The 23,091-nt window shown below is 43.3% G+C and overlaps 1 protein-coding gene across 1 annotated transcript in view; it reads left to right on the top strand.

Annotated features, from left to right (window-relative positions):
- The window catches only part of LOC139266239 (inactive N-acetylated-alpha-linked acidic dipeptidase-like protein 2), a 795,403-nt gene that overhangs the window by 450,562 nt on the left and 321,750 nt on the right, over window positions 1-23,091 (top strand). The window contains exon 9 of the mRNA XM_070884068.1: window positions 4,287-4,418. Coding sequence (XP_070740169.1) covers window positions 4,287-4,418 — 132 coding nt within the window. The remainder of the gene's footprint in view (window positions 1-4,286; window positions 4,419-23,091) is intronic.

Below are 23,091 nucleotides of genomic sequence, written 5' to 3'. Positions count from 1 at the left end.
TGGCTGCTTTGTTATTTTATCTGATAAAATGTTCTAAGGGATGTGGCAATATGTTAATTTGCTGATCAAAGACAATGCAGGTGACTAGGGTCCACAGAAACCTATATGGAGGACTCTACATTACAACTGGAGATGAAATCGGAATAGTATTCTAGAGAGAGGATGAGAAGAGCAAGTGGGGAGTGGGAGGAAACTTGCCTATCGAACGGTAATTAAACTGGTGCAATAAACATAAATTGTATAAATAAATAACCCCTTGAACATACATCATATACATATTTTCTTTCAAAAATTACATCTTAAGTTCAAACATTAATTTTTTATGTTTTGATGTTTAATCCAAAATGAAATAAATTTGTATTTCATTTGAAGCCACGCGTAATGGTTTCCTGGCATTGTGCCACAAGTATTTTAAGAGCATAAGAAATAGGAACAGGAGTAGGCCATACACCCCTTCGAGCCTGCTCCGCCATTTAATAAGATCATGGCTGATCTTTGACCTCAACTCCACTTTCCCTGCCTGCTCCCCATATCCCTTGATTCCCTTAGAGTCCAAAAATCTATCAATTTCAACCCTGAATATATTTAACAATTGAGGATCCACAGTCCAGTGGGGTAGAGAATTCCAAAGATTCACAACTCTCTGAGTGAACAAACTTCTCCTCATCTCAGTTCGACCAAACAACAACTGGCACAGTCTATGAATGGGCAGTCTTGTTGTCAGTTATATAAAAATTCTGGGAGTTGTAGTCATAGACATTTATTATGTTAGAAACTTTATTTTCAGTACTAAGTTTCTGACTATATGGAGAGTCCAAATTGGTGATGAAAGGTTTTGCAGAAAATATTGGGAGACTTTGCTGACTTCTCCTTATTAAGTACCTATTTTCAACTGTCCTTAGTTTTTAATTGGAGATTTATGTACCTGCTTTGCCCAGTTCCCGTTGTTGTGTTTGCTATTGTTTAAATTGTAATTTGTTACTCTTTGATGAAAATAAAATTTAAGTCAATCAGATGCAAGATTTGCCTATAGAAAAAATTGATGCTCAAGTGTTTGGCTTTAAGTGTGATGGATAAAATGAATGCTAGATGGGAGATTTATATAGTTATAGGTGGACCAAAAGCTACTGCTCTGAGACTTTACTGCCCATTTGAAGAACATATAGGAAGAACATGTAAAATTTTTATATAACTGCTAGCAAGACTGCCCATTCATAATGTGTGCCAGTTGCTTGGAACTGTACCAAAAAGTGACATTTGTATAATTGGGCAACAATGATGTGTTAGTCATCATAATTATTAGTCGCCACTGTATGAACGGTAATTATATGAATCATACTGTGCACTGGCAGTCACGAATACGCCTGTAAAAAGTTAAGTATATATGAGATATTATCAAGGTCGTCAGGAAGTGGTATCTGCATAACTAACGGTGGTGACTCAGAAAAGCTGCGCACAGTGGTGACTTGTTAATCAGAATATTTTATTCTAACAGGCTGAGTAGCACAGGTTGCACATTTATGTGGAAATTAATGTTTATTTATTCTACTTGATCAACAAGAAAATGGTTGGCAGCACAATTGAAATACTTAAATAATACTTGTACCTGAATAAATTGTTAAAAATTGATAAGTTCATGATTTTGGAAAAAATAATGACATTAAGGGGGAGAAATTCATGTTGTTTGCACCTCCCGATAGTGCACCTAACGGGGCACAGACAACTTCTCACACACGGCTGCTACTGCCTCCCGCGGAATTTCGGTAATGCCATCGCTGTGCGCAGCTACCTGTTTTTGCCCCAGAGCGAAAATTCGGTAGCACCCCATGAGGCCCCCGTGGGTCGTGCCCATGCCAGCTTTGGGAGTCGCAAATGGGGTTACACTCTGCTCGCGGGACAAAAATTAAATGGGAGGTGCGGTGCACAATTTTTTTTACAATAGCCAACTTACCAGTTGCGGCCTTGCCTTGTCGAATTCGTGGGGTCCGTGTCGCGTTATTGCAGTCCGGCACTCCACTTCTGTGCTGGGCTGCTGCCACGACACCCCACTTCCCGGTGGTGAAGTGGTGACCCCTTCTCGCCATTGCAGGGTTCGCAGCGTGCCCCTCCCTTTAAGGGAAGGGGAGGGTCCTGTGCTTTCGCCAGCGCTATGCAGCTCTCCACGTAGTGCTGGAAAATTCCTGCGGTTAGCACCCCAGTCCCGCCCCAGAGGAGAAGAGGAGCTCGCGACATTGCGCTCCGCTTCCTCTCGGGGGCAGTAACCCCAATTTCGCTGCCGGGGCGGGACTTCCGCGCCTGGTGCAGGAAGTCTTGCCTTGCCTCGGTTCCCGCCCCCAAACGGGGCGGTACTGAACTTTGGCCCCTAATTCTTAACTCTGAGACTGCCAACTCCTATTTCTCTGGGCTAACCAGTTACCTATCAAAGTATATTCTGAGCATTGCATAGGGTTGAGTTTAACTTGCTGAAATAGCTAATGGACGGTAATGGCCTTAAAATGGACTTGGTAGACTTACCGCCCATTAAAACCGAGGCTTGTCCCACTGACATTTTTAGTGGGCCTACCACTGGCTGGTCGAAGCACTTACCCTTTTAAATTGCAAGTAGGAGTCCTATGATGTCTAAGGAAACTTACTGAAAACATAAGCTTTAAATAATTTTTGTGGAGCAAGAGAGCAGGAGTGAGCCTCACAAAAATAACCTAGGCTACTGCCACCACTGGTTCCCTCAACCCCCCGCCCCCGCGCGTTTGCGACATCTCCCCACCCCCAGACTAACAGTGTTGCTGGTCCAGCAGCCTCCGGTCTGAATCCAGTGAGCTGCATCGGAATGCCCATTTAGGGTGAGCAGCCATTTAAATGAGGCACAGGTATCAGAATGGCTCCAGCCTCTTCGTTGTCAGATTGGGCAGCTGCTGGCATGTTCCGCCAATCAGCTGCCCAAAATTTAAAATCAGCCCTATTGTGCGGCACCGGTTTTACATTGGAAGGAAGTTTTAATGCCCAACCAACATAGTAAAAGTTAAATCTAAGTGATTTGGATATTTGGGACCTGGGCCATTCATGGGCGTCAGAATGGTTTGGGTCGCAGGGTACTGGGATCTAGGAGCACCTTAATGAGGTCTTGATGTACTTGGGGAAACGGTAAGCCATGTAGGCACATGGAGAGGCTCAGTCATTAGAATACTTGCGGGGAGTGGGTCAGAGGTGTTGTTGGCACCTGGGAGCAGGGGAGCAGGGTCTCGATATCTGGAAGCATTGGGAAGGTGGGGACTTGCGAAGAATTTGGGTAAGGGATCATTTAGGGCCGGGTAGCAGAGAAAGGCCCATGATAATCAGCTGTCTGCACTGTTTTTGGATGTGATCGAATTTCGCATGGTCTAAATATTCAAACAGTTGGTGTGCTTGGTGCCCTATGGACTCTTGCTTTCTCTTGCTTTAAAAACTTTATCAACGAACTTCATTGAATTTTCTCAAGGCTCGTGTTCCTATTTTGAAACTAGAAATTATCTGAACCCCTTGAAACACACATATTTTGAACTCACTAGTTATCAGTTGTGAATTGTAAGGCCCGTTTTATGGGGAACTTATGCCCACTAGGTTTGGGATGGTCAAAATTCTTCAGACTTACAACAGCCATTAAGTAAGATGAGCAGCTCAACACCTTTTGCTCTTATTCTGGACTTGAATTCAGCACTTTCTATTCTTTCCTGGACTTGAATTCAGATGATTCTAGCCCATCTAACCAGCCATTACTCCTGATTTTATAAACGTTACTGAAAATCTGAGTACATTGCAACAATTAATAACATTGTCCAATTTTCTTTGTTTGGGCTTGGTAATTTCTCCTGCCGGTTAACATGTCCCACTCCAGCATATTTCTTAAAAACCAGTTACAGGCCACTATTTTTAGGAGCGGAACATTAAGGAGAGATAAATCATTTCAAGTGGTAGAATGACATTTTTTTTTAAGTCATATTTTGCAGCATTGATAATTGTAACATAATTGTTAAGCTTTACGTATGCAAACAAAAATAAACTTTAGCTTGCTTTACTATATGCTCCAGAGACATGCATTGATTGCAAATGAAAGCAGTGAGATGAAATTGAATGACAAGACTATTAGTCATTTTAAAACTTTTAGTGTGCATTTAAAAAAAACATGCAGAGAAATGAAGCATTGAGTAGATTGTGCAGTAAGAGTTTTCAATTCACAGTGGATGGAAAATAAATGGACTTGTTTGTTTATTTATCTGTTATAATACAGCAGGCATGTTCCTATTTTTCAGGAGATGGAACATGTACTGCAAAGTAACGCTGTGGCCTACATTAACCTATTCAACCCTGTTGTGGGAAATGGAAGCCTGAACACTCTGGCCTCGCCTTCCCTTCGGCAACTGGCAGCTGAGGTTACAAATACGGTATGTTCCATTCGACAGGTGGCCAAAATGCCACGTATGGTAAAACTAAACATTAGATTTTTTTTGTGATCTTTGTGCACTGATCAGACTAGTGGATGTTGTAGTCAAAAATAATAACATGACAGCAGATATTTTTTAAAGCTAGACTGGGGTCAGTCGGCACAATGAGACCTGTCTCCCTTAATCCTCTCTTTCATTTGTGATTTTGCTTCTTTTTTTATCAGTGTCTTTTATTCTCTTTTTTTGCTGTTTTGTTTCTCTGGTACATTTTAAAAATGCTCTAATTTTCTAATTTTTTTGTTTGCATCTTTATTGCAATTATTTCTCTTTTGAACCTGTCGTTCTTTCCACTTCCAAAAAATGAGCTGGATAATCAAACTACTGTAAACTGTCATAATTTGCTGATTACAAAGAATAAGGAAAACAGCAGATGACGCAAAAGATTTGTGAAAGCATATGGATTGGTTATGCAATCCAGCAGGCAAATGCAAATGAAATGTGAAACTGATAATTGTGAAGTATTGCACATAATTCAGACAAATGTACGACATAAGCATACAATGGAATTGAATTAACACGGGGGATTTTGAAAGGAACCTGAGATTACTAGTAATCAGTTTCAGTGTTCACACAATGTGGTGAAGTAATTGTGAAAGGTTATAGAATGTTAAAATATATAGCCAGGATACATGAATATAAATCTAAGGAGGTTATGATAAGGCTTTACAATGCACATACTTCATTTTGGAATCATTTATGTTAATTTGATTGCCATGCCACAAAGAGATACACTTGCATTAGAAAGGGGACAGAACAGATCAACAAGACTGATCCAGTGTAAAAGGGATAAGCTGTGCAGAAAAATTGGAGCTTATGTTTAACAGTCTACAGAGAAAGCTGTTGAAGGAGGTGCCTCATTGCCCTTGGGTGAAATCGGCTTTGCTTGAAGGATAAGTTTTACTATTTGTGGCAGAGAAAATTTGAAGGGGGCGAGATGATGGCGTGAAAGGAAATTGGATATGGGGATTGCAATCTTTCCATATTCCTAAAGCAGATTTTGACATTGGTTAGCCAGGAAGTGGCATTAAATAGACCCATAGGATGTCTATGAACTTTATCAGCCGTACCTTCATAACTGAGACACCAAGGTATGGTCTCATTTATTTCCTTTTCATTTGAGGTAGAAATTACTCCTTCATTTGTGCTGACTTCACTTTTTTAATGAGTGTTGATCATACCAGGAGGTAAACATAAAATCATAATGACTGCTATTTGGTTAGCTAATTTCCATCACAACAGTGTATTCTTAACATTTAGAAGCACAGGAACAGGAGTAGGCCTTTTCCATATCTCTTAGTACATAAGAACATAACAAAAGAACATAAAAATAGAAGCAGGAGTAGGCCATTCGGCCCCTCAAGCCTGATCATAGCTGCTCTTCTATCTCGACCCTACTTTCCTGCACTATCCACATATCCCTTGATTCCCTTACTATCCAAAAATCTATCGATCTCTGTCTTAAATCTACGGAACGACTGAGCCTCCACAGCCCTCCGGGATAGAAAATTCCAAAGATTCACCACCCTCTGAGAGAAGAAATTTCTCCTCATCTCTGACCCCTTATTCTGAGACTGTGACCCCTGATTCTAGACTCCCCAGCTAGGGGAAACATCCTCCTTACATTTACCCTGTCAAGCCCTGTAAGAATTTTGTATGTTTCAATGAGATCATCTCTCATAGGGCCCGAAATTGATGGATTCACCGACCACTGCCGCCGATGTTCCTCTTTGGGTTCTGCCCAGTGCCACTTTTGATTTGGGCTGGAGCGGGCGAGAGGGGAACCGCCCGCTGACGTCAGTAGACGGCTGAGTGGTGTAAGTGGACTCCCGCCCGCTGAGATGCCATATTCACACGGGCAGGAGTCGGCGCCAGAACGGGGGTGGGCCGCTGCGAGGAGGCTGGTCTGTCCCCAACAGTGAGAATGAAGATCATTAAAAAAAAAGTTGGTAAACATTTTTTAAATATTTTTTTCACAGCGACTTACCTGATTGGGGTTCCCTGAAGGTGTTCCGATGGGTTTTTTTTCCACTGATTTTTCTTTGCAGGTCTTCGACCCTCCCTAGGTCCGACTCCATCCCTGGCGGCACTTGGGCGGCAAGTGCCTTTGCCGTCAAGATTGGGAGCTCCCGCCGGCTGCTGACCACATTGGCGGCGTAAGTCGCTCATTTGCCGCCCGCTGACCTTCGAGGGACCTTGTTGATGAAAACCCTGCCCAAAGTATCGTCAGGTACCTCGGCAGCCATCAGCGGTCCTTTTGGTGGCACTTGGGCGGGCGGAGGCCTTCATTAAATTTGGGCCCATAGTACCTCTAGTCCTAAGTAAACATCTATCCTCCTTTTAAATACTTCAATTGATTCTGCATCTGTGACTTTTTGAGGCAGTGGATTCCATATTCCCTTTGTGTAAAGATTTTTTTTTTTTACTGGATTTACTTTTAACTGTTAGTTCAAATTTGAAGACTATGGGGTAGAAATTGAACCATACAGGTACAGAATGGTGGCATAAATCACCAATTTCCCAGTGCTGTCTCCCATGCCCCAAGGGCGCCTGAAATATGTTGGACATCATATTAAGTTGAGCAATATTCAGGAGTCTCTGGCTGCTGCCTGCAACATGCCTTGGGCCCCTTGCATGTGCAAATGAGGGGCCTAACACGTGTTTCAGGAGCCACTGCAGAAATGGTTAGCACTGAGCAGAGCATGACAATATTCACAGGGTTGTAGCCTATGAATTCACTGTGGCCTGCTCTGCTCTGCTCAATCTTTTATGTCCTTCAGCAACCTAACCAGCAGTTCTTAAAGGGATCGCTGGAGACTGCCACCAAAAAGGTACATTTTCTCTTTTAATCTTACCTTCATATGGACCTGGGAAAAGCAGGGCAGCCCCTCTGGCTCCAGCGCAGTACTGTGGGCTGCTGCCTGCCCACACTAGCTCTCTCCTACTCTCTTTCCCCCCCAAGGACTTACCACAGCAAGGCAGCATACCCAAAATAGTCATCCTCATACTGGCGAGTTGCCCCAGGACGCCTGATTGGCATCCGCTGTTCTGGATCGCTAATTGGAGAGGTCATTCTTTATCTAGCTTGTCTATCACTTTCATTATTTCATACATCAAAATCAATCACTGCTACTCTTCTCATCCCCTGGCATACAACCTGAATTTACACAGTTTCTCATTTTACCTAAATTCCTTCATTTCAGGTATTTCCTGCTCACCAAGGCCAGTATAATTGTCTTGTAGTGGAGCACCCAAGCCAGAATGCAATACTTGTTCCGACTGTGTCCATCAATTAATTTTAACTTCCCTCCCGAATCCCAATATATGCTCCCAGTGCAAAGCTCTGCTTCAGGAGCATGAGATTTTAAAATCTATCTAATATATGGGACTATAAGAGAGCCACCTAAGGATGCATCTTCCTTTTCTTCCTTCCTCACCCCCCACAAAAGAACCCTGTATTTACCGAGCAGAGTGCAGACTAATTCTAGACTCATTTGATGAACTTTAGTTGTTAATATATACAGAATAATATATTACGTCAAGTACGGTCATAATTATCGGACAGCTTTAGTGTCTCCAGTAACACCATTCCCTGTTGCTTTCTAGCATATCTGCTTTGCCACAAGTAATAGATAAGGCCACAATTGAGAGTTCGTTGGAAAAGTCATGTTGCTCCATAATTCTTGAATTAGATTGTATTATATTGCGGTGGGATACAACTCTTGCATTACAATATTCACAGAGTTGTAGCCCATGAATTCACTTTGGCCTGGATTATAACAGGAGTGGGTAATGTAGGTGGGAGAATAGAGTTTCGGATGGGATACCCGGAAGTCAGGGTTTCCCCACATGCTGTGGAGTTTTGGCTTCCAGTTAGGCGGGAGGTCTCCCGAGGAGGACTCAGGAGAAGGTAAGTCCAATCTAATCCCTGATCCCGGGGGGATTGTCTGATCCCGGGGGAGTAGCAGGGGGGGTGATCCTTGATCCCTGGGGGATGGGGGGATAGTCTGATCCCGGGGGAGATTGAATCCTGGGGGAGGACCGATCCCAGACCCAGGGGGGAGGGGGATGGGGGGTCCGCTTCCGAATCCCGGGGGTCTTTGTATGGGGGGGGGGGGCTGGGAGGAAGCACTTCTGTTCCTCCTGGCCCACAAGGAATGCTGCATTTACCTTCTCCCTGGACATTCACTGAGCAGTAGTTGGGCAAATAGCCTAACTCTCCGCCCGTGGATGCCCTTTTCCCGGGGTTGCATATGATCTGTCAAGAAGATTCTTCCGACAGATCACAAGTTCCGGATCATAGAGAAAAGATCACAGAGATTGAAGCAGAATAAAGATGATGAATAGAAGTAGACTACTAATTTATAACTGTATACATGCACCATACGTGCACCCCACTTCAAGTACTGGGGCTCACGAACAATGGGCTTGAAATTGCAGTTGGAGACATACCACCAGAATATACCTCCTACCCACAAAAGAATTACTAAAGTACCCCCTGGTGCCCAGGCTGCGAAAAGATGCAGTCTCAAGCCTCGAGGCAGAGGGCAGCTTAATGACCCATGGATCCCGGGGTGCAGGCGGTGCAGAAGCGTACTTGGGATCACATGGACTTGGTCCTCCAATCGGTGAGCAGAATTCCATTTAAATCATTTATGAAGGGAATCCCCTAATGACATGCAATAGAATCCCAAAATGTAACAATTATACAATTAACATAATTGGGATTTTATTCATAATTACCTTCATTCCACCAACCTTAATAAAAATGTAATTTTTTTGCTTAATAATTTTATACATCATTAAAACTGTAATCCAGGCCAATATTTGCAAAAACTCATTTAATACAGTGTACGGTCACAATTTAGGATATGAAAATGTTTAATTTAAGATCCTGAACCTGCTTGCATCAACCGTAAGACTTACGTAGGCAATTGCTGGACAGTTGCTGGGCAAATAGCCCAGCTCTGCGCCAGCGATTGTTTTTTTCAGGGCCCCTGCGGATAGCCACTCAACACGTACATTGATAGACTGCAAGTTCAAGATTTCACGCGTGCGCAGGCGCATGTGGAAATCCCAAACTTGCGGGGCATTTCAAAGGGAATCCATACTCTGTGTATGCCATCACAGACACTGCAATTTCAGGGCCATTGTCTTATCCAAAAGAGAGTGGAATGTGTAAATTAAACAGTTACTGAAATGCTTATTGGTCAATCCTAGCAAGACACTGATAATGTGCTTAATGCAATCTATTATATTTTATTTCATTTATAATCGATCTTGAAGCAACATTGACATAAATGCGTTGCTATTTTTACTGCGCAGCATTGACTTAAAGAAGGATTGACTTAAAAATAAAACAACTAGAAAGTACTGATAGTATTAAGAGCCTACACTGTTTCACTATTGCTGAGTATTTATATAAATGGTAATGATGGTGTGATTGGGGAAATCGGCAGATAAGAGTTACTGAGATTCATTATGTGAAGAAGTAGAAAAGTACAACAACTTGCATATATATAGCACCTTTAATGTAGTAGAACATCCTAAGGTGCTTCACGGGAGCGATTATCAAACATAATTTGGCACCAAACCATGTAAAGAGATATTAAGACAGGTACATTTTAGGAGTGTCTTAAAGGAGGAGAGTGAGATAGAGGTGGGAAAGATTAGAGAGGGAATTCCAGAACTTAGGGCCTTTGCAGCTGAAGGCAGGGCTGCCAGTGGTGGAGCAAAGGAAATCGGGAATGTGCAAGAGGTCAGAATTGGAGAAGTGCAGAGATCTGAGAGGGTTGTGGGGCTGTAGGAGGTTGCAGAGATAGGGAGGGGCGAGGCCATGGAGTGATTTGAAAATAAGGATGAGAATTTTAAAATCAAGGCGTTGCTGGACCATCAGCCAATGTAGGTCAGCGAGCACAGGGGTGATGAGTGAACAGGATTTAGTGCAAGTTAGGAAACGGATAGCAGGGTTTTGGATGAGCTCAAACTTACGGCGATGTAATGTGGGAGGCCGGCCAGGAGAGAAGTTGTGGTACTATTAATAAATACAGTTCGTAATTCAAGATTCTTTAGTGTTTTTATCATTTCATCTTCTTAACACTGCTGAATACAGTATCCTAGTTCCCCTAATAATAAAACACTAGACACTTAAAAATATTATTAAAACATCAACAGGAACAGATTAAAAACAAAAGGGTGTTGACTTTAATCATAGTTTATTAATACTTATGCTATGTCAACTGTGGCTCAGTTGGTAGCACACTCGCCTCTGAGTTAGAAAGTTGTGGGTTCAAGTCCCACTCCAGAGACTTGAGCACTTAAATCTAGGCTGAAGTTCCAGTACAGTACTAAGGGAGTGCTGCACTGTCGGAGGTGCCATCTTTTGGATGAGATTTTAAACCGAGGCTTACTCTGCCCTCGCATGTGGGCATAATTGATCCCATGACACTATTTCGAAGAAGAGCAGGGGAGTTACCCCAGTGTCCTGGAAAGTATTTATCCTTCAATCAACATCACAAAAACAGACTATCTGGCTATTGCTGTTTGTGGGAGCTTGCTGTGCGCAAATTGGCTGCCGTGTTTCCTACATCACAACAGTGACTACACTTCAAAAAGTACTTCATTGACTGTAAAGCGCTTTGGGAGGGCCTGAGGTCGTGAACGGCGCTATATAAATGCAAGTCTTTTCTTTTTATTTTGACTGGCTTAATTTCATGATTTGCTTTAAAGTACTTCAATGTAATTTTTTTTGAAAGCCCAATTTATATAATATTGCACAATAGTACAGCTACCTATACAGATGTTTTAAGTAAGGGTCAGTCCAGTAGATTATTTTTTATCCTGCAGTTCAGTAAAACTACATCAGCACGTCAGGCACTGTTGACATATTCCACCAGTCAGTTAGGCTTCTTGCAAAGACTGCTTGTCAAAACATTTTTTTACTTTATTTTACAAGATGTGCAAAATGTAACCCAACATTCTCATTACACCATACTGAACACTAAACTTGTCAGATTTATTGACATGTGAGTAGAGATGCTGCTGCTACAAGCTTTTTGAGCACAATACAAATTATCTATCCCATAATTTATCTTCGAGGAAATTTCTTGTTTTAGTTCCTCCTAGCAAAAAAAAATTCCCTTATTCTTGCCAATGACTTTATTTTAATGTTACAAATAGATTTTTTTTAAATTCCTGTTAATCTGGTCCTTGGATGGAAGCAAAGCTTTTGTCTTTTTTTTGAAGAGCAATAACCTACTTTAATGAAGCTAAGTCATTTGGGGGAACAAATTTCTCATTTCATACAGAAAATGTGATCAGGCCTATTGTTTTCTATGGCCTGCAAATTAATTTGCAGAGATGCACTATTTTGAACAGTGTGGTTCCTGTGAGATTGATTTTGTTGGAAATCACAAGCAATTCACCAATCAGAATGCATCAGCAATATTAATGCTAAACCACTTGCTAAGTATTTAACAAGGTACTTAATGAGATAAAATCTGTAAAACTTTATGAATGCAGTGTGCATTTTCTGTGTTTACTGATTCAGCTGAAAGTGTGAAAATCTGAATGCGTTCAGTCTTTTATAATCTACTCCTGATAATTCAACCCCCAAAATTCAAATTATCCAGTCATTTGAATTAAACAATTGCATTAAAATGGCATGGAAATCTTTTAAGTGTAATTTGAATTATCCAGTATTTAAATGAAAAGACTTGGAATTAACATGAGTAGACTGCATTGGCAGCCCTCTGTTTAGTATTAATAGAATTGCAAGCCTTGTTGATATTATTATTGATGGGATCGTTCCTTTCTGCCACAGCGTCATGATGCATATGCCCCCAACTCCTGGAATGGTTGCTATTCCTGTAAACTATGAGAAGGAAATCAGCTCAGATAGTTTAACAGGAGTAATGTGGCAAGAGACAAAGAACTTGCAAGTTATAACTCAGATTGTTTATGCATTAATCATATTTGCAAACACAATTTTGCAATATAAGAACATAAGAAATAGGAACAGGAGTAGGCCACATGGCCACTCGAGCCTGCTCCGCCATTCAATAAGATCATGGCTGATCTGATCATGGACTCAGCTCCACCTCCCTGCCCGCTCCCCATAACCCCTTATCCCCTTATTGTTTAAGAAACTGTCTATTTCTGTCTTAAATTTATTCAATGTCCCAGCTTCCACAGCTCTCTGAAGCATGGAATTCCACAGATTTACAACCCTCTGAGAGAAGCAATTCCTCCTCATCTCTGTTTTAAATGGGGCGGCCCCTTGTTCTAAGATCATGCCATCTAGCTCTAGTCTCCCCCATCAGTGGAAACATCCTCTCTGCATCCACTTTGTCAAGCCCCCTCATAATCTTATACGTTTCGATATGAAATATAAAGTGGCAAAAAATGCAAGTATCTTACTGTACTTGAATCAAACAGGTTTTACAAAAGGAATATATTCCCTTTGTTCCCCCCCCCACCATCCCCCAGCAATCATGTGGGTTCACAATATAGTAGTGCATTGAAAAAAATAACAATAATATGCTTTGCTGATTGTTATAAATTGTAGGTCAGTATTCTGTCTGCCTTTCACAAATCTGTGCCTCAGTATCACTACTCATTGGTATACGGAGAATATTCTTTTCTAAGATTTTTAACTTTAGACTTGCGCACACATTTCATAATTAAAATATAGGCCCTCTATAGAACATTTAATTGCAGTACAGAGCTGTCAATGCATGCTTTGCGCTGCCAACTTTTTATTGTTACAATTGGAAGAGAAAAGCTCGTCAGTAGAATCAACTCTTGTGGTCACTTTAGAAAGAATAGTCTTTTTGACACATCGCAACCTGTAAGTAGATCTGATGCGCTGGAATCTATTTTGGGTCCTGAACTTGAAATTCTGTACCAGGAGCAAAGCGAAATATAATCATACCATGTCGGTGGGTTTACTAAATTTTGAGGGTCCTGTTACAACATGCAGATTGTACGGACTTAGTCATTTGTAAGGCAATGTTAACATGGGTATTAAATTGTGTAGCACTAGATTTCAGTTCTGCCTTCTCATGAAGCTATGCAGTACTATAGAAATGTACCTCATGAACTTGACATCTATGGTAATTCATGTCTTGGAGCACCACATGCTGGTTGTGACTGACACTTTGTTGTCAGAACAGCCTGGCGTGTTCTCCACCCTGTGGGGGTAATTATAACCCAATCAGCCTGGCAGGAAACTGAGGGGATGAGATCAGCCCCTCGTTTTACACCCCGCCCAATTTTACTTTCCATTATAAGAACATAAGAACATAAGAAATAGGAACAGGAGTAGGCCACATGGTCACTCGAGCCTGCTCCGCCATTCAATAAGATCATGGCTGATCTGATCATGGACTCAGTTCCACTTCCCTGCCCGCTCCCCATATCCCCTTATCGTTTAAGAAACTGTCTATTTCTGTCTTAAATTTATTCAATGTCCCAGCTTCGACAGCTCTCTGAGGCAGCGAATTCCACAGATTTACAACCCTCTGAGAGAAGAAATTTCTCCTCATCTCAGTTTTAAATGGGCTGCCCCTTATTCTAAGATCACGCCCTCTAGTTCTAGTCTCCCCCATCAGTGGAAACATCCTCTCTGCATCCACCTTGTCAAGCTCCCTCATAATCTTATACGTTTCGATACGATCACCTCTCATTCTTCTAAATTCCAATGAGTAGAGGCCCAACCTACTCAACCTTTCCTCATAAATCAACCCCTCATCTCTGGAATCAACCTAGTGAACCTTCTCTGAACTGCCTCCAAAGCAAGTATATCCTTTCGTAAATATGGAAACTAAAACTGCACGCAGTATTCCAGGTGTGGCCTCACCAATACCCTGTATAGCTGTAGCAAGTCTTCCCTGCTTTTATACTCCATCCCATTTGCAATAAAGGCCAAGATTCCATTGGCCTTCCTGATCACTTGCTTTACCTGCATACTATCCTTTTGTGTTTCATGCACAAGTACCCCCAGGTCCCGCTGTACTGCAGCACTTTGCAATATTTCTCCATTTAAATAATAACTTGTTCTTTGATTTGTTCTACCAAAGTACATGACCTCCATCTGCCAAATTTTTGCCCACTCACTTAGCCTGTCTATGTCCTTTTGCAGATTTTTTTTTGTCCTCCTCACACATTGCTTTTCCTCCCATCTTTATACCGTCAGTAAACTTGGCTACGTTACACTAAGTCCCTTCTTCCAAGTCGTTAATATAGATTGTAAATAGTTGGGGTCCCAGCACTGATCCCTGCGGCACCCCACTAGTTACTGGTTGCCAACTGAAGTCAAACTAGTTAGATTCTAATTACCTCCTGCCTCTGCTTCTCCAACATAGACGAGTTTGTCTATTGCTTCGACGTGTCTAATACCTCCCTTGATCAAGCACAATAATACACATTTTACATGGGGAACCTATTAAAGTGGAATTTTGCAGGAATTCCTTTCATTGCAGCTCAACAGCACCTTAATAAGGAACAAGTCACTTTTTCATGAAACATTTGTACTTTTGTTAACTACTATTACACCAGCTTCTGCAAGAGAGGAATTTTAAAACTGTTGGAAAGTGGACAAATATTTCATTTGAGTAAAATCAACAAATTCCTCCATTTTTAATGCTCATTTTGTGCAGGAATGGAACAAGTGGAGGCGTTTCTCTCCTTTTCTGTGTATAAATGTAAAAGCTATCATCTGGCCTTAGGGCAAGCTGAATTCTATTCGTGAATAAGGTAGTGGATGAGTTTGAACATTACACAGCTGTCTGTTGAAAGAGATTGAGCGTGGAATATTTTGTGGAGCAGTTTCACTTTAGTAGCTGAAGTCTTTTGTAATCGATTAAACCACAGTCTTTTTACTCAGCATCAGTTTAAATTAACTGTCACTGCAAAATGAAATGCTGGTGGTAAGACTATAGGCAATGGCTAGATTCCATTTAATTTACTTGGTCCTAATTATACCAGCAGATGTCACATGTTGGATCCAATGCACTCCAAGCCTGCAAATCTCGCTTATTCCAATTAAAAGATTTAGCGCCGAATTAGACAATAGGGAAGGGGTTTAAAAAACAATTAAGGATGATTTTGCTTTCAATTACTGTGATGTTAATGAACAGACAGAATTAAAAGAATTGAAATGTTTTGATTATTTCAGATTATGAATATAATGTACTACGGCTATATTTTATCGATCAACTTATGTTAGTTCCACATTTAATGTAACCGAGGGTAAATCAGAGCAGTTATAAAAGGTGCTGCAGGAAATGTAACACATAATTCTTATGAACCACACGTTTTGTCATCATAAAGTGTGCACTGTCGTAACTATTGTATTATAAAGTTTAAAGTATAACATTAAAAATCAGACAAGGTCCAGTATTGTTAAAGTCGGAAATCCTTAGAATTGAAGAGGCAGGGGGATCCCATGGCTCGGATTTTGTGGCCAGTGGTGAAGGGATGGCGCCAGCCGCTGACCTCGAGAAAAGCTACCCACAAAGATTTAGCAGATTTTAGACTGTTCCAAAATGACTTCAAGGGGCCGAAATTGCCCTTTTCTTTCAGGCCCGTGGCCGCTTGAAAGTGGTGGCCATGGGTCGGTGCAGACTGGCCACCGAGTCTGTGGAGGGGCTGCCATTTTGTAAATTGCCCTTCCTCAGTTTTGGAGCTGTGTAGGGGACCACTCTGCCCGTTGTCCCACTGTGGCGTGCACGTGCCGACTCCTTACCGACCAGCAGCGACCCCTACCTGAAATTGCCCCACGTGAAATTGGCCCTTTTTAAAATTGCCCTGCGGGAGCTGTGCTGCCGGTCGGTGCCCCCGATAGCTTTTGCTGTTGGCACCCTTTCTGTGTCTTGGCGACGCAGCCGCTCTGAAAGGGTAGGTGGCGCTGCTGGTGACTCAATTTTTTTTGTCGGCCGACTGCCATTATGGCGGCCGGAACACTTCAAGAGAGCGGTAGGTGTGACTCATTTCGGGTGGTGGTCAATTTTGGCCCCTAAATTTTGCACCATTTGTGGCATCCAGCAAAAGTGCAGGCAGGCTGATCAGCCAATCAGATTGAAGAATTATCTCAGACAGCAAAGCAGGAAGTAAAAAGCAGGGATTATAATTCCCATTTTAATCATTATACCTAAATCAAAATAAAGATTGGGACATACACATGAGATTAAAGTAAAAGCTGAAATATCATAAACTAAAAAATAAAATAAAAATTAACTTTTAATATAAATATCATGCAGTTTTCAAATGTTCTTCTGAGGGAATGAGACTCCACACACAAAATTAGTTTTTCTGGGCCAACAAGGTTGTTCAGCGGTAATTATGACTTAGTACGCCATTAAAAACTTAGTTTCTTCTGATTAAAGCATTTTCATTTGGCTTTACAGAGAGCATAGTGCGTAAAAAGTTGAAGTTCACATCAATTCACTGATTTGGTGTTGACTGCATCTGCGAAGACTGCAACAGCGCACCCTGCAGGGTATCAATGACAGCAACTTACGGATTTCCATGTTTAACTGTCCATGTGCAGATGCCAGAAGTTGCTGTCAGATTCACAGTCGTAATGACGGTGAACATTGTCAGTTTCGCCATAATTATAATTGCAAATTCCTGGCCCATATTTTACCCTGTTGCTAAAAAAAAGATGGCTTTCTTGAAGAACTGGATATAATATAGTCAATAATCTTCAATTCTTTCTAATACTTGTGTGTAAAAAATAATGTGCGAATGTATTTAGTAGCTTTAAGTGTTTAATAAACGAATTCATGGTTAAGAAGTTACTTGGTGCTAGGAAGATGTCAGATGGCATCTCACATTTTCTAGAAGACCAATGCTGTCACTCTAAAATTATTTTCTGGGAGAGTATATACAGAAGAGCTATGCTGTAGATCACACATTCAGCAAGTCCTACTCCAAGTTCTGGTTTCTACAAAGTGGTTAATCACCATCTCATTCCAGACAGATATAGACAGAATTGGACAGCAAGTTGACAAATGGTGTGTTATCTTTAGTGCTGGGAAGACCAAGTCAATAACTCTGCTGAGAAAGCTTGCCCACCCAGCATTCTATAAAAGTTCCAAGACTTGATAAGCACATCTGCATTACGCTCAGACAAACTGTTGACAAAAATGGTTTCAAAATCGATAGTAGATTGGCTATCTTCAAGAAAGCTGAATTCTACTTGGAGTAGTCAGACAATTCAGTGTTGTTCAAGCTGACATCTGTCTATTGTTAGTCTATGATTGCCCATTTGTCAAATTGCGGAGAATACTCATCTCTTCCTCCTGGACACAGAATATATATGTTTATTGTCAATAGCTGAGCTTTACCAATTCTCTGAAAAGGGGGAGGGAAAGAATGGCGTAGTTTTATGCCATAACATGAAAGCACTCCTCTTTTACTGAATCATAATGTATCAATGGCTGAGAGTGCTGAAGAACATACCATGTCACTGGCGAGGATATGAATTGGAATGTGGTCAAACGGGAAAACATTTACATAAAATTTAATTTCTTTAAAATGTGACAAACTGCATAATTGATATATGCAACCCACTCAGTTATATGGAAATTGAGTATAAACAAATTAGTGGGTTAAAAAATATATTCTATTCACTTCATTGGATTCTAGTTTGTTTTGATGCAATGTAACCACATACAGGAGCTATGCAGAGAAAAAAGATAAAGAAAAAGACCAAATGCAAATCACAGGCTGTCTATGCTCACTCATGAAAATTGGTCATTGAGTGAGGTACCAGAGGAAGACAGCATCCATGGAACTATACTCCAACGTGAGTCACCATCCTCAAGAGAGCAAAGACAATTGGAAAACTTGATAAGCTTAAAAAATTGAAGATGCACCTGACTCACAAATCATCCAAATATAAATAAGGATTTCCAAAAATGAACATGGAGTTGAGTTTCCACTTTGGGCGCAATCAGCAATCTGGAACACACATTGCGCTGGTTTTCTGAAGTGAAGTCATGGTTAGGTTTCCGCACAAACCAGCTTGTATAAGCGCAAATGTAAAATCTTCCCTGATCCAGCACAATCGGGCAACGTAATAGAATGTAATTGTTAACTTTTTTTTCCTTGCATTAAGAAATAATCCTTGATGTTTTTAAGAGTGGTAACCTGGTGCAGTTTTATTAATACATACAGCTGCAAATGGGTTTATCACAGAAACATTTTTTTAATGTGTCCAGTCCAGCACTTGTGAGTAACCTCATTTTAAATAACGGAAAATTACTTAAAAAAGAACTTTACAGAACCATTTACTGGTTTCATTGGTGTACACTAGTCAGCTTCTTTGAAAATTAAATATTTTTTAATATTGGAAAACTTTTAAAAGGTGCCTTTGTGTCTAAGAAACGAGCTTAATTTGACTGCTCAAAGGGTCACAAGCGGACGCAGTTAGTGGAAACTCTGCATGCTCATTAATTGGATTTAGGGCAGGGCCAGCTTTCTGCGCAATGTTTTTTTAAACCAGCGTAAACGATCGCAGAAACTCAATTTGCGCTGGACATAACTTGTACTTGAAATTCCTCGATCTTTTGTGCTGGTTTGGATAATTGTGGATGAATTGCACTGGTAAAACCAACCCCCGTGTAAATGACCCATCCCTGTAGACCTTGTGACAAGCATCACCTATTTGGTTCTGGCTGCATTCCTTCGTGTTCAAAGGTGTAGCGAAGGTTTCTTTATAAATTCTTTACATTTAAAAAAAGTAGGGGTAGCTTTTGGCCTGGGGTCATTTTCGGACGCAGCACACGCCCAAACCAAGAAACCTGAGGATCGCTAGGATTTGGCTTCCACAGGCAGCTCATCCCACTTGAAAAATTAATTTCAGCTTGCCTGTCTCACTGGTAGCAGCCCTCAGTAAGTTGAAGCAGACAACGGGGAGGGGCCAATCACCTGGGCTGTGGAATTAGGCGACCCCCCGACCTGCGAGAGAACAGCTCCGCAGGTCGGGAAGTAAAAGCGCGGCATACCACTTCAACCTCCAGCGCGAGCTGCTCCAAGTGTGCGACGATTTTGAGATGGGCGTATGGGTGGCGCCATTTTGGAGTGTGGGCAAGAACATCGGCAGGACCCAGGTACAGAGGAGTGGGAAGGTCGGGGCGGATGAGTGGCGAGTGCTTGTGGCAAGATGCGGTGAATGTTTGTGGCGGAGGAGCGGCGAGAGATCATGGCGGAGGTGCGACAGATAGGGTACGGGGCCCAGAAGAGCCGAGGGCCCAGGGGCAGCATGGGCCAGCCCACACTGTGATATGTGTGTGTGCTAAGTCCGTGCAATAGAGCAGGTCTCCAGTTGTCTCGGTTAATCCTTGCCACTGGAACAAGACCTAGCTCTGCCAAGCCCGTGTGGTGGCTGGTGTGCAACGGTCACCACACGTTAAAAAAATTCACGCACAGGCGTCTTCCACCCCCTCAATTGGAGTTCAGGACTGGAATATCGGGTCCTTCATCGAAACACCTGTGAACTCGTGGAAGCAAGTCATCCTCGTTCAAGGGTCCGCCTATGATTGATTGGAGTTGGGGGGACTACTCCTGCTCCCCCTGGCTCCACAGACCAGGTTTTTAAAAAATGAAATTAATTAAAATAAAACATACCTGTAGTTGGTGACCGTGGTGGCCATTGAAGAATCCTGAGTGTCATGTTTGTAACTACAATGTAACACCACTGTATTACTGTATACACTCAACTCAGATGCACACCTTGACCACAGGGGGTGAACTTGTGGGAGACACTCCTTACCTGATCACACAGGTATATAAAGGGAGGTCCCACACAGGGTCATCACTTCTGGAGTCCTGTAATAAAGAGTTAAGGTCACAGAGTGGCCTTGTCCCTGGAATGTGCCTCGGTGGTTTCATGCTGTAGAGTAAGGACTTTACATTGGCGACGAGAAACGAGAATTCACGACCCAGGAGAATGGCCACCGGTAGCACAGAGGAACGGTACTGTGTTGGGGAAAACTGGGACGATTTTTTCGAGAGGCTTCAGCAAAGCTTCGTTACTAAAGACTGGCTGGGGGATGCAGCGGCCGACAAGCGAAGGGCTCATCTCCTAACCAGCTGCGGGCCAAAGACTTATGCACTCATGAAGGACTTACTGGCACCCGAAAAGCCGTCAGACAAAACCTTTGAAGACTTAGCAAATTAATCGGGGAGCACCTCAAACTGGCGAGCAGCATACACATGGCTCGACACAGATTCTACACCCACCGACGTTGTGAAGGACAGAGCATACTGGACTTTGTAGCGGACCTCCAGCGTTTGGCCAGCCTCTGTAAGTTCACAGACTCCTGTAGGGGGGAGATGCTAAGGGACTTCTTTATCGAGGGTATCGGTCATGCGGGAATTTTTCACAAGTTAATTGAGACCAAGGACTTGACCTTGGAAGCGGCAGCGTTGTTAGCTCAAACTTTCATGGCGGGGGAGGAAGAGACGAAAATGATTTACACGCGCAATTCTGCCTCTAACGCGGCAATGGATCAGGGAGTCAACACCATCAATGCTACTCAGAGCCCCGCAGACAGGCAGGGGCAGTCCGACATTTACCAGGCAGCAATAGACCCCAGAGCACAACCTCAACAGAGACAATGGCAGGCTGAACGGACATCACAGTGGACAATGTGGCCTGGGATGGGGGCCATTGACACCCACTAATAGGGTACTTAAGAGCAGTCAAAGGGACAGTCAGCGCGGAATTCCTGGCCATAGTCCCTTTGTCCCCAACAATGGAAACTTTAACTCATGCTGGAGGTGTGGGGGAAAACACTCAGCCAGATCTTGCAGATTCCAACAGTTTATCTGCAGAAACTGAAATCTCAGTGGCCATTTAGCTCGAATGTGCAGAAAACCGGCAACCAGCCTAATAGATGAGGCAGGCGGACCAGAAGAGGGTTCTGTGAGGCAGGATGACTTTTGGGGCAAATCGATGGATGCCGAGGTTCAGCGGGTCCATGCGGCGAATATTCACAGTTCATACACCAAAACGCCACCAATGATGATGAGGGTTTTGTTGAACGGTATCCCAGTACGCATGGAGCTGGACACTGGGGCCAGCCAGTCACTCATGGGCGTTCAGCAATTTGAGAAGCTATGGCCACTCAAAGCCAGTAGACCCAAATAAGAACGTATTGAGACACAATTACGGATTTACACCAAAGAAATCATTCTGGTGCTAGGCAGTGCAATGATGGCTGTCACACACAATGGGTTAGTGAATTGGCTGCCACTCTGGATTGTCCCGAGCAATGGTCCCGCACAGTTGGGGAGGAGCTGGTTAGCTGAGATGAACTGGAAATGGGGGGATGTTCACACAATGGGCCCAAGTTTCCACATGATTTGCGCCTGATTTTTAGGAGCAACTGGTGGAGAACGGACTATCTTAGAAATCGCAATTCTCCACATTTTTTTTTCTGCAGTTCTAGTCAGGTAGAACAGTTCTACTTTGGAACAGAATTGGGTGCTTGGCCCACTTTCTTTTTTTTATATAAATATTTAATGGGAATTTTTTCTTCAAAAGGGGGTGTGTCCGGCCACTGACGCCTGATTTCAAAGTTTCCACAGTGAAAACGTACTCCAAACTAAAGTAGAATGGAGCAAGTGAAGATTTTTGTAGAACTGAAAAAACCTGTTCTACACATTAAAAAATCAGGCGCAGGTTACAAATTAGGCGTCCAGAACGAAATGGGGGGGGGAAGGGAAGTAATTAAATTCTATAATAAATCCTTATTTATACTTATACAAATATTATACAAATAAATCCAATCTGAATAAACATTTATAAGCAAAAAAAGATTAAATAAACCATCTTCCTACCTGTGTAAAAGTGCTTTAGGCAGGCCTTTCGGGACCGAAGGCTTAACGGGCCGGCCCGAGACTTCGGGCAGGGCCCGTCCCCAGCACCAGATTTACAGGTAGGTGGCGTTGGGTTGGGTCGGGGAGGTTTGGTTCGGGTCGGGGGGGGGAGGGAGGGAGGGAGAGAGGGAGAGGGAGGGAGGGAGAGGGAGAGGGAGGGAGGGGGATAGGGAGGGGGGGGAGGTCAGGTCGGATCCAGTCCGGGAGCGGGAGTCGGGTCGGGTCGGGTCCAGTGGGGGGGGGGGTCGGGTCGGGGGGCGGGAGCGCGGGTCGGGTCCAGTCGGGGGTGCGGGGAGCGAGAACAGGAGCGCGGGTCGGGTCGGGTCGGATCCAGTAGGGGGGGCGGGAACAGGAGCGCGGGTCGGGTCGGGGCCAGTCGGGGGAGCGGGAACAGGAGCGCGGGTCGGGTCAGGTCAGTCGGCGGGGGGGGGGGGGGGGGGGCGAGCGGGTGTCGGGTCTGGTCCGGAGGCAGGGTGGGGGGGTAGTGGGTGTTGGGTCTGGTCCGGAGGCAGGGTGGGGGGGTAGTGGGTGTCGGGTCTGGTCCGGAGGCGGGGGGGTGGCGGGGAGCGAGTGTCGGGTCCGGTCGGGGGCGGGGGGGGAAGCAGGAGCTGGCCGTGGGAGGAGCCTTATTCACGCAGCCCCAGTGAGGCCATTCAGCCAGGACTAGGGGCTGCGTGCTTCGGGCCCCTCCCACACAGTTCGGCGCCTGGAGCTACTGCACTTGCGT

This window comes from Pristiophorus japonicus, chromosome 6, assembly GCF_044704955.1.
Source record: "Pristiophorus japonicus isolate sPriJap1 chromosome 6, sPriJap1.hap1, whole genome shotgun sequence".
NCBI lineage: Eukaryota > Metazoa > Chordata > Chondrichthyes > Pristiophoridae > Pristiophorus > Pristiophorus japonicus.
This window is presented reverse-complemented; position numbering and strand designations above follow the sequence as displayed.